Source organism: Cheilinus undulatus, linkage group 11 (genome assembly GCF_018320785.1).
Source record: "Cheilinus undulatus linkage group 11, ASM1832078v1, whole genome shotgun sequence".
Taxonomy (NCBI): Eukaryota; Metazoa; Chordata; class Actinopteri; order Labriformes; family Labridae; genus Cheilinus; species Cheilinus undulatus.
This window is the reverse complement of record NC_054875.1, coordinates 38,351,581-38,364,321: the sequence shown is the minus strand read 5'-3', so window position 1 is coordinate 38,364,321 and position 12,741 is coordinate 38,351,581. Positions and strand designations below refer to the sequence as shown.

General features: G+C 41.2%; 1 protein-coding gene across 1 annotated transcript in view; it reads left to right on the top strand.

Annotated features, from left to right (window-relative positions):
• iqsec2b (IQ motif and Sec7 domain ArfGEF 2b) overlaps positions 1–12,741 on the top strand; it is a 76,095-nt gene that overhangs the window by 46,285 nt on the left and 17,069 nt on the right. Inside the window, 2 exon segments of the mRNA XM_041799254.1 lie at positions 9,630–9,933; positions 12,011–12,328. Coding sequence (XP_041655188.1) covers positions 9,630–9,933; positions 12,011–12,328 — 622 coding nt within the window.

Below are 12,741 nucleotides of genomic sequence, written 5' to 3'. Positions count from 1 at the left end.
AGGAAGGAGCTTTCATCTATCTGTGGGCCTTTAAACTCTGTTTGATTTCAGAGTCCATGCTGAGGTTGCAAGCACTCTCTGTATCGGCAACTTTTGGGAAAAAAAGAAAGTGAAATTAACCCAGAAATAGACATATATGGAGGCCCAAAGTGGACACACATTCAAACATTCTAATTTCCCATGATATTTCCTCTCTTTTATTTTCTAAAGAATTTGTCCTGTCCCAGTAAGAGTGTTGATATCCCATGATTGAATGATTTTTCCCTCTTGAGAAAGGGGAAAAAGAGAAATTAACTTACATTAACTTTTTATCACTATAAAGTGTTGTGAGGTTAAGCTGAGTCTGCTTTTCACCTAGTAATTCTACACTAATGAGTGTGATTATCTAGTAATGTCTTAAAAATAAAGTGGTAGTTATAAGTTAGCATTTTTAATAACTCTGCAATATGGTTTATTAAGGGAGTATTTACCTAGTAACCATGCATTTATTATGAAGTGATTCTTCATAATATTGTTGCAATTCTCTGATAGCTTGCTGGTTTGTTTCAGGAAGGATTCACTTTTTATTAGTGGGCCAAAATAAATTGCCAGGGAAAGATACAGCAACTTAAATAGAAAATTATTGTCTTGTTTCAAAGAGATAACCTGGTAAAATATCACCTAATTACTAGAGAATTGCCACTATATTGCAAGGATTAGAGGATTAGGGTTAAGTGTTATTGTTAGGGTACAGTACCACCTAATTACCAGAATACTGCCTAAATATTTTGAGGGTTAGGTGGTTAAGGTTAGGTGTTAGGATAGGGTAGAATACCAACTAACTACTAGAGAATTTCCTCAATATCACAGGGGTTAGGATAAGATAAAATAACACCTAATTACTAGAGAATTGCCACAATATTGCAGTAGTTAGGATTAGGTGTTAAGGTAGGGTAAAATACCATCTAATTACTGGAATATTGGCACACTGTTCACCCAACAAAGTTTGGTGTAGAGTAGAGTAGAATACCACCTAATTACCAGAGAATTGCCACAATATTTTGAGGGTAAGGGTAGGATGAAATACCACCTGATTACCAGAGAATTTGCTACCATATTACGACGGTAAGGGTTAGGGCACAGGTGTCAAACTCAAGGCCCGGGGGCCAAATCCGGCCCCTGGAACAGTTAAATCCAGCCTGCAAGATGATCTCATATTTCTGCTATAACTGGCCCATCAGTATGAGGTCTGTAGATTTCCTCAAGTATAAAAATGTGAACTGACGATTGAAGATATCCTTGTTGACCCACAGATTAGACCTGAATCCAGAATCTGGCCCCTGCTGTGATTGAGTTTGACACCCCTGGGTTAGGGGGTAAGGGTCAGGTTTTAGGGTAGAAAGAAGGAGGTGTACAATAACAGACAAAGAAGACAGGATAGACAATGCCAAATACAGCAGGAGCAGGCCAGATTGATCTTTGTTGACAAACTTGAGAGTGGATTTCTTTTTGAATCTGTGGTAAAAAGCAAAAAAAGGCTTTCAGTGGTCTTTATCCTGTGATGATGAGATAAATCGAGGGAAGTCCGGAGCTCAAAAAAACAACAAAGTTTACTTGTTATGCAAGTAAAAGGGGTAAAGAAAATTATATATATTGTTTTATCTTGGGATAGCCAGGTTTCCCATTAATAGTTCATTTTAGATGTTTTCCTGAGATCTCAAGATACACTATATGGACAGAAGTATTCAGACACCTGACCGTTTTGCAATAGGGACTGTAATGACATGTATTAAAAATCATGTACCTTTATATGGAGTTGTTCCCCCTTTTACCGCTATTACAGCTTTCACTCTTCTCGGACAGCTTTCTGCAAGATTTTGGAGTGTTTTTGTAGGAAATTATGTCCATTCATTCTGTAGAACATTTATGAGGTCAGGCAGTGACGCTGGAAGGCCTGGCTCCGTTCTAGTTCATCCCAAAGGTGCTGGATTGGGTTGAGGTCAGGGCTCTGTCAAGTTCTTCCCTGGAAACCCATGGAAGTTCAGAACTCTTCAGCTGTGGGATCAGCAGAGCGTTGGTGACTTTTATGTACTCTTAGCCCTCATTGACCTTAGTCCCTGAGTTGCTGTTGCTCCTAAATGCTTCCACTTCCAAAAAAATCACAGTGGAGTAGCCAGCCTGGATGAAATTTCACCGTCTTTTGGCATCCGTCACAGTAATACACTTGAAGTCACTGAGCTCTTCAGAACGTCCCATTTAGTATCACAAATGTTGCTAATGGAGACTGCATAGCTAGATGTAAACACCTCCAGTCACAGGTCTGATTGAAATACTTGAATTCAATAATTGACAGGTGTGGCCAAAAACTTTTGTCCTTATTGTTTATAAAGGATTTATCATGGGGACGCAAGCTAAGATAACCACATTGAAAAGCTGAGATCTTTAGAAAATAACCAAAAATGAGACATCATCAAAAATGTATCATGTCCTCTCATGGCTCCTGTAGATATGAGAGGAGAGATATCTTCTCTGAGTTAACGCTGAGGTGGAAGTGAGTCAGCAGACACATCAGTGCAGTTATTGGCTTCTTCATGGCAGGCAGCAGAGAGGTTCGCCCCCCGGCCTGCCTGTCCTTCTGTGGGCTCGATTGCACAGTCAGACCTGCTGCTGCTCCACACACAAACACAAACAGCCACACTGTAAGTGCATCAATATTATATGAGCGAAGGATTGCATTTAGTTGATATTGTATTTAGCATCACACGCCCTCATTCACTTTTCAATTTCTCTCATTGGAGCCCTTGTCAGTTGTAACCCACGTCTTTTATTCCTTCAGCACTATCGACGATCGCTCTCCTGTTTATTAGGTTCAACCATCTGTTTTACCTCCAATTAAATGGTTGCGGGTAGTGAAACTCTGCGCCAGTCTTTATGAGGGAACCTCCTGAGAGCACCTCTCTTTGGCACTGTAACAAGAATACAGGCTTTCTTACATAAGTAATGAGCTGGTGCAGATGCCAGCTGCGATATGGCTGCACTCATGTTTTATACAACAAACTTTTTACTCATGTATCATTCTCACCTTGTACCTCACCACATATTACTGCTCGGCTTTGCTGCCAGCAGAACCAAATGAGAGTCTCAGTGGAAGCGTGCTCGCCTGGAGGTGGGTTGAAAGGCCCTGCATAGCGAATGAAAATCAATGTTGAAACAGAATCTAATTTATTTCAGATTTTTCTCCAAAGTTTGAGGCTTTTAATGGGAGCTCACCCAACTCGAAAATGTCCTCTTATCACTTGAAGGCAGCACTGGACTGGGGGGAACATTTGGCATGTTTTGTTGCGAACTGGCCCTTTACCTCTGATTGAACGAGGCCTAACTACACTATTCCTTTGTCCCATTTAATAGATATACCAAATATCACAAAGTTAAGAAGCAAATGTCATAGAGCAGTGGTTTTCAAATGGTGGTTTGGGACCCAAAAGTGGGTCGTGGAGCTGTTTTCAATGGGTCAGGCATCTTATAAGTGCTTTTGTTCAATTGTTTACATTTTTACAGCAGAAAGGAAATAAAAACTGCCCTGAATTATTAGAGCAATTTCATTCAGTATATTCCCAAACTCAAAGGTGATTTTCTCTCTGATTTTTAGAGGAACCTGAAGGCATTTGTTCCCAGCCTCAAGTCCCCCTACAGAGAGCACCAAAGATCTCAAGGGGGCGCTGAGCTCTGATGTTGTCAAAACTAGATGTGCATTTATTTTTTTAAACCATGATTAGAGACAGAACGTAGGAAGACATATTAAAGCCACTCCAAAAATAGAAAATTACAGAGGATCCCTTTATTTTTTAGCATGCCAGTTTTGCTCAGTTGGTAGAGCAGGCGCTCATAAACTGAGGTTGTAGTCCTTCTAGTTTCCTGGTCTTGGCACAGGTTTGGTGCATGTTCTCCCCCACTCACTCTCTCTACATAGTTCCTGTCTATCTTCAACTGTCCTAACAATTAAAGGCCAAAAAAATCAAAAAACAATCTTTGAAAAAATGTAGGGTTTTTTTATAGATCCATGACTGTTTAAACTTGACAATTTGGATCTTTTTTCTGAAAAATAAAGATTAGTTTGGGATTTTATTCAAGGGCAAAATAAAAATGAATGTTTAATTTTTCCAAGTGGATCCTGGGGGAGGGGTGGGGTTTAGGTTCTGTTGGATCCGAGTGGGGGAGGCCCTTGGGAAAAAAAAGGTTGGAAACCACTGCCTAAAGGCAATTTTTCCAAAAAGGTAAAGGAGTTTTCCTTGGATTTTTGGCGAGTTTCCTTGAGGCCAGAAACTTTATATTTGTTTCTTTGCTAATTTTTCTAAGAAAAAAAAAAAAGTTGGAAAGGACAAGGGACTTTGGTGTCTTTTCCTAGACACTCTCAGCAGGCTTCACCAGTAATATTTTAGGAACTTTAAATGTGCATGTTAGGTTATTTGGGGGAATTTTGCTGGAAAGTTTTTGGACTTTACCCAGGATATTTACCTTAAACTTTCAGAAATCAAATAAAACTTTCCTGGAAAATGAAGCTTAGCCTTAGTTCATGCAAGACACTGTAGTTATACACCCAGCTGTTGGGTGTACACAGCCAATCACAGGTCATTCTCCATTTAAATCTGATGCTCTTCTCACTAATCCCATCAATGTTGATAACACCACATTGCTGCTTGCAAAGCTTCCCCTCCTCCACCCCAGCTGCATCCTTTCTAGTCTAAAGCTTTGTTGCACTTTTAGATCCAGTTTTATGTTGGTACAGAGCAGATCTCTACTAAACTATTTTCCATTGTATTCAACATGCATCGTCATAAATGTATGGGGGCTTCTAGCAATGTGCTCCCTGTGACATCATGCATGCTTCTTGACTAACACTGTGACCATCTACTAAGCAGAGCCTTCACCTTCAAGCAAAATCTATTTTGAAACCTTTGCTGGGTCCCAAGGCTAGACCAGTAAAGAACACTGCCATATTCAAATAAAACAATGGGTACTGACTCAGTTTTCTCTGACTCTTGTTTTCAGAGGGAAATACTGTTGGCACAACATCCTTACGTGTACCGGTACAGTACTGTGCAGAACTTTTAGACATGTTTGAGCCAAAAACTGTGGCTGAAATAAGGCATAGATGTAGCAAGTAAGCCACCTGAGGGCACTATCTGGTGGGAAGGAGGACTGACACATCCCTGGTCATGCTCTAGATGTCCTTGTATATTACTGAGGGAATGTAATCTGCTGAAAGAACAACAATGTCCACACTTTTAGGGTGGAGTAAGGGGTATATATGGTGAGTGAACACAGCCTAGGGTGGGTAGTAGTGTTGCCACGAGCCTATGGTAGTGTTGTGGATATCCCAAGGGCCTAAAAACCACTGGTGGACTCCGGGCATACAACCACGGTGAAAAGACCCTTGTGTAGTGGCACCTGACCATAGTTGCTCCCCTACCCCAGTCCCTGGTTGTGGCAACCTGGGCCCCGTGATAATTCCTGAGCACCCTACATTCCTGCAACTTATGCACAGTACTGTGCATCAAAAGTAAGCAAATATAACAATAACCAAACAAACAACATCCCCCTGGGAAAATGCCATGTATGCCAGATTACCAGTCCAACACTTTTTGAAAAAAGACATTCAAATCCATGCACTGTCTCACTGCAAACATACTTAAGAGATGGAAATCTCTATGTACTGTCACATAATCCATACTCTGACTCATTAGTTGTAAAGCTAATGCAGAAAATATCACTCTCCCTGAGGTATTTAGCTTTTCAGTCTCCACTAAAAGTGACATGACAGCTGTAAGGACTTGGCGGTCAAGTCAATCCAGAGGAAAAGCCATGAATATTCAAATGCTTTAATGAAACGGGGCTTGTTGCTGCTGAATTTTTCGCGCTGCATGTATTTTAGGGTTTCTGTGACTCAGTTGAATGAGCAAATACCATCTGCTCCTGCTGATGTGCATGGCAGGAAGCGAAGGCGCTGCTTGTGTCGACCTGTTGGCACCGAGCAGAGGCACTCGTGGAGCTACTTTCCACTCCTTAAAAGGAGCACTTTTCACCCTGAATATGCTATTCTCACATGTTACTCAAGACATTATATAAATAGGATCCAAATGTGGATATTTTTAGGCTCTCTGCTCCTCTTTAACTAACAAGTTTGAACAAAGCTGCATTTACATAGAGCACATATTTATTATTCCTCTGTTTTCATAACAAGACAAGTATTATGTAGACTGTCATTCACAACCTGTGGAGCATCTTCAACGCCCACCTTAACCGTGATAACAGTCAATACATCGTCATGGCAACTACGCTTCTCATCCTAACAACTGCCTCACCGCCCACAAAGGTCCCACGGCAACCGTCACCAAGCAACCCCCTCCCTCTTCTCAGTTTCTCTATTTAAGTAGCAGTGGAGGAGGAGGAATGATAAACAACGCTGAGAGAGAGAAAAATGTGTTTTCAAGAGGAGATGGAGTTGTGTAGAATAACTTGTTGCTCCTGATTAATTATCTCAAAGTGTAAACAATGTACAGAGTGTTAATGCAGTGATTACTTATCTCTAATTGAATAAACATTAAAACCTGATGTTGCTCTTACATATGCACCACTTAGATGTCTTCAAGTAATCCTTTGAATGTTTAAATTGTGTCTTTTAAAGGAACAGTATGCAGATTTTATCAAGGAAAAAAAGCCATCCAAACCCACCTGGCTGTATGTGAAGAATTAATTGCTGCCTAAACCTAATAACTGGTTGTGCCACCCAGCAAGTGTTTGCGATCACTGGCAATGAGTCTTTCAGATCACTGTGGAGGAATTTTGTCCCAGTCTTCTTTGCAATATAGTTTTCAGCTACATTGGAGGCTTTTGAAGCATAAATGGCCTATTTAAGGTCATGCTACAGCATCTCAATCAGATTTAAATCTAGACTTCGAATAGGCCTCTCCAAAACCTTCATTTTTTAAGCCATTCAGAGGTGGACGTTACGATGTGTTTTGAATCTATTTCCAGCTGCATAACCCAAGTGTACTTGAGCTTGAGGTCATGAGTTAATCGCCCGACAATCTGCTTGAGGATTTTCTGGTAGAATGCAGAATTCATGTTTCCATCAATTACAGCAAGTCATCCAGGTCCTGAAGCAGCAAAGCAGCCTCAGACCATCACACTACCAGCACCATGTTTGACTGTTGGCGTGATGTTAATGCTGTTAGTTTAACACCAGATATCCCATCAGTCCACAGAATATTTTTCCAAAAGTCTTGGGGATCATCAAGATGTTTTTAGACGAATGTGAGACGAGCCTTTGTGTTCTTTTTGGTCAGCAGTGGTTTTATCCTTGAAACTCTCCCATGGATGCCATTTTTGCCCAGTGTCAAGTGAGGCCTGCAAGTCTTTAGATGTTGTTCTGGAATATTTTGTGACTGCCTGGATGAGTTGTTGACGCACTCTTGGAGTACTTTTGGTAGGCTGGCAACTCCTGGGAAGGTTCTCCACTGCTCCAAATTTTCTTCATTTGTGGATAATAGCTCTAGATATTGTTTTGGGTTATTTTATGGCCTCCTGGATAAGTTGTTGATGCGCTCTTGGAGTAATTTTGGTAGGCCAGCCACTCCTGGGAAGGTTAACCACTGTTCCAAGTTTTCTCCATTTGTGGATAGTAGCTCTTGATGTTGTCTTGGGTTCTTTTGTGACCTTCTTAATAAGTCGTTGCAGTCTTGAAAGTCATTTTGGTAGGCCGGCCACTCTGGGCAAGGTTCACCACAGTTAAGAGTTTAACGCATTAATCATGATTAATTAAGATCTGTTATAAATGCTTTACTTTTCTAAAAGCCTCATTGTCCCTTTCAGCACACTTCGGTTAAGCCACTGCAAAGTCTCCCTGTAGCTACAGTGATGTAATATAAGTCCACCACTGCTCCTTTATACCTTATTTCAGTTTTAAGAACTCAAAGACAGCTGTGTTATCAAACATTTACCCTTGTACTGTCCCCTTATGTCCTTTTAGCCAATATCAAATTCCTTTTTCCATGTTAAGTTCTTGTGATTACATTCAATCTACCTTAAGTTTCTTATTTTCTTTCAAAATAAAAAAGCAGGTCTGTGTCCAAACGGAGTCAATCACCCTTAATTGCAAATTTTAATATGAAACAAGAACTGCTTTAAAGGCAGAATAGTGGACTTTAAAAATGCAACAAAAAGGAGATTAATCTTAACTAACTGCACTAAGTGGGAAATGTATTATCCCCATTTGCACAGCTCTTTGTTATGCAATACATCAGATCTGTCCTCAGTGTTCTCAGACTCAACAATAATTTAGTCAGGAGTTTCTTGAAGGAACAGGATGTCCCAGTAAAATGTTCAACATCTCCCCATTCATCCACAACAAATATCTTGAGTGAGGGTGTATAAACTGATGTCTGGTTTAATTAGTTATACTTCAGGATCAATAAAGGGCAATTAATTGAATTTTAAACAAGTTATTTCCTTGTTCTTGGAAATGCCTTTCCTCTCAGTCTTGTTTTTTACAAACTAACACTAACACAGGAAGTCTGTGATCCAGGGGAACAGCAGCAACTGAGGGAGGGAGGAGGGGGCACATTAGCAGACTCAAAAGAGCAAAAGAGTCATGGTCACATCATCATACTTTTCTATCAGCTGCTTTAGTAAGTGATTCAGAGCCACCCTGCAAAACTTAGAACCACAAAAGCAGTGTGAAGCCATCAAAATCTGCCTGTTTCATACTGTTAATGCTCATGATGCTCTGCCCTGTTATGGGACAGGGCAAAGCAGACTGAAGGGGGTGCGGCTAACTCAAGGAGGAAATGTAGGCAGGAACATGTGACTTGTTGTTGTTCTCCCAAACACAGACTGACTAATTGACTCGCCTGGGTAGAAGTGCATAAAAGGACATTGGAGGATTTCTGGACTAACTTGAATGCTGATAAGTTTTGTGGGTTTTTTGGTATGCTTCCTGCAAAGAGGCCTGATTGGCATACAATCTTCTGTCAGTGAGAGTGATCTGGGGAGGAGATGTGAGTTGTGTCACGGTATTTCATAGTGATGTAATGTGCCGGTTTTATACCTGCGGCTGAAGAAGAACCTGGTCTTTCCTGTCAATATGGTGTTGCTGGTATGTGACAGTGGAGGAGCGTGTTGATGACTCTTTAAAATGTGATATTGCTGCGGTTTGGAGACGAGAATATACTGAAAGAAAGAAGAACATGGGGAGAAAAGGGCAGAGCATTACAGCTAGTAGGCTTGGCTGATTGTAGTAGTTTATTAACCCAGGAAAAGGAGGAAGATTGAGGTCAAAGACCTTTACATCTGTTGGATCATCATCTTATAATGTAGGTCAAGAACAGATCTCAGACTTTGGTAAAACATCATGAGTTCCACTAAGAGATGGTTGACTGCTCGCCGCTCTAAAGTTTACATGTAAGTCCTCATCTAAAAAATCTTGTAAGCACTACCACACATAATTCTGTGATCCTAACCTTGCTCAGTCATTAATTCAGTCTCTTTTTTGTGCTGATAACACCTCAAAATGTTTGGTGTGATATTTTGTCAAGACACATATTACTCACAAGTGGCTCATCCTCAAAGCTTCTGCTCATTTTCTCTTGCAGTGTGGAAGGGGACTCCCAGTGTCCAGATTCGGGCACCCACAAAGACAGCTCATTCAGCCAGACACCTTACCTGCGTGGGTCCGAGCGCTACACTGACAGCAGCGGCGGCGGGAGCATCGTACCTTCTGGATCCAGGGAGCCCTCACATGTGTCCGCCTCCAGTTCGGCAAGCTTGGCCTGGGCACTGCGGACGCGACACCAACCTGCGAGTCTGGCCCTCCGAAAGCAAGAGGAGGAGGAGAACAAGAGATGCAAGGCCCTTTCGGACAGCTATGAGCTCTCAACAGATCTGCAGGATAAGAAGGTAGTGATCAGTGTCTTACATGCATGGTGAAGTCGAGCTATAGGCCAGTGAACTGGGCAGTGCAAAAGCACGAGCTAGATTGGATATGGTGCCAGAAGTAAATCAAATTCCACTACACTAGTCAGCAGTTTCCCTTCTACCAGCTTGTTACATGAGTTTGTCTCTCTTCTGATTATATCACATATCAATCAACAATCTAGTCAGAAGCAGCCAACTGGATGCATGTCTTACAGTGTAACCATGGTGGTTCTTGCTTCAGCTCTCGTCACATTGATACCTTTGTCTGTCTTCTTCTGGTCTGTCTCGTACATACAGGTGCATCTAAAAAAAATGAATATGTTAAAGCTGTTTTTTCCTGTGATTTACCTCCAAAGGTTTTATCATTTGTAGATTAATCTCATACAAAGTGAAATATTCCAGGATCATTTTTGTTTTAATCTTGATTATTACATCCTCGAGCTCACAAAAATCTTAAACCCACTATCTCAAAATTTTAGAATATTGTGGAAAAGTCCAATTTAAAAAAGTTTCCTGAGCATTCACTCTCTCATTCTGGTTCAGTTCACACAACCATGATCATGGGGAAGACAATCAATGTAATCCTCCACAAGGATGGTAAGCCACAGGTCATTGCTGAAGGGGCAGGCTGTTCTCAGAGACTGTATCGAAGCATGTTCATAAGAAATTGACTGAAAGGGATGTGATAAGAAAAGGTGCACAAGCCACAGGTAGATAACCTTGCATAGCAGATGGATGTGCCTGTTTCCATATTTCTCACTGGTAAATCCATCTTGCAAAGCTTGAAGTTGAGCTGTAACACTCAGATTCTTGTTGACTGAAGCAGTGAACATTTTTCTTCTTGTAACATTGATTGCTATTTAGGTTGTATGGTAATACAGTGTCCCATGGTATTTTAAAGTAGTCATGGTATGGGCATGTTTTAATGCATGGATGGACTGGCCAGATTCCATGTCCGTCATCAGGCAGATCCATCTTGCAGACCCCTAATCGGAAATGAATGTGCCAGATCTAAGAAAAAACCTCACCAATCAGCCTCATTTGAGGAGAATGAGGCAGTAGCTAGGGGTGGGGTGAAATTGTACTGCTGCCGCTGTTGCATTTAGTTCAGATATAGCTATTGTGTAGCAGCAGTTTTATCAGACTTGGACCACACTTTTTTTAAAGAGAGCAAAGAGCCTCACTGAAAGCCTTTCTTGGAGAAGATGTTTTTGTACTTCTCCCATCTGGCCTCAGCATGAGTTTTATCCTTCATCCTGGTGTAATTTCATTTACATGTGAAGTGTGAAAACAATGCCGCAGTTATAAATCATTACAGCAATTTTGAAACATACGCCTCCTTATTGTTTCTTTTTAGACTGAAAGCGTTTTGTAGAAGTTCATGAAGCACAAGTTGAGGGGTGCCCTCTGATCGCTGTGTTTGGGCGTGCACACTTGCAAGTGCTTGGTTGCCTTGTATAAGATTTTTTTCAAACACCTGGCAGTAATACCGTATAACATGGTACATTTTTTTGGAAAGCTAAATGGTATTAAATATGGAAACTGCCCAGTCCTTTAAGGTACTCTTATCAGTGGCTGTTTACCGTTTTTAATCCAACCATCTCCGTCAGACAGCAGTAGACGGTGCAGTTACCCCCGCATTTATGGCAGCCACCCATGATGGCTGGGCCCACAAATTGGCTGTAGGATTCATCCATACATTACTTTTGGATTCTCCTCTGGAGATCAATAAATATCATCCTGTTATCTAAGTGTGTTAGTTGGGCTTTGACTAATCAAATTTTGAAGATTTCCAGTTAACTACCATGTTCACACGCTTAATCAAAAGCCTAGTTTTAGAATAAATGAACTATTTTAACATTATGTAAATGTTCTGAATTCTGAAGTTGCTGTTTCTTAGAAGATTTGTGTTGTAAATCTTCTCGATGTTTGTAGGTGATGAGCACCATCAAATACTCAGCAGATAAGGATTCTTTTCAGCTGAGGTTCTTTGTTCCAGCCCCTCTAGACTGTGATTATGTAATCTGTGCTCTTTCATTTCTGCCACATCTATCACCAGGTGGAGATGCTGGAGAGAAAATATGGGGGCTCCTTTGTAAGCCGCAGAGCAGCGAGGACCATTCAGACTGCCTTCAGACAGTATCGCATGAACAAGAACTTTGAGCGACTCCGAAGTTCTGCTTCAGAGAGCCGCATGACACGCCGCATCATCCTGTCCAACATGAGACTGCAATATTCCTTTGACGAGCGACAGCCTCAGCAGCAGGCCCAGACACAGACCAACTTCACCCACAGTGTGGCCATAGGACCTCCTCATTCACCTGACACAGACCGCCCAGGAGATTACACCCACCTAGAAGACTCTTTTTCCAAACAGGTAACTGTCTGATGATTCCTGTATGTGGTTGGTTTAAAGGCTTAAAATTATTCAGGGGTGATTCATTTTGCTCATCCTTGTTACATTAAATTCTCCTACTTCTCACAAAAAAAACAAGAAGGAACATCACTGGGCAAAGCAAACTAAAAGACATATCTAATCTTGTCACCACAAGCCTCAGGCCAAGTTTACACGGAAATTATGCTCTGAAAACTGGATCCGTTTTTGTTTTCAAAAGACTTCCCCAATTAGATTTGTAAAAATTTGATAGTGACAAGTGTGTCACAGATCTGTAGAAATGACTAAAAATGCTGCTGTATATAAGCCTGGCTAGTAGCTGGTGGTGTGACTTTGCAATCAAACAACACACCCATGTGCACATAGGCTTCTCTCCGCAGAGAGTCAGATGTAAC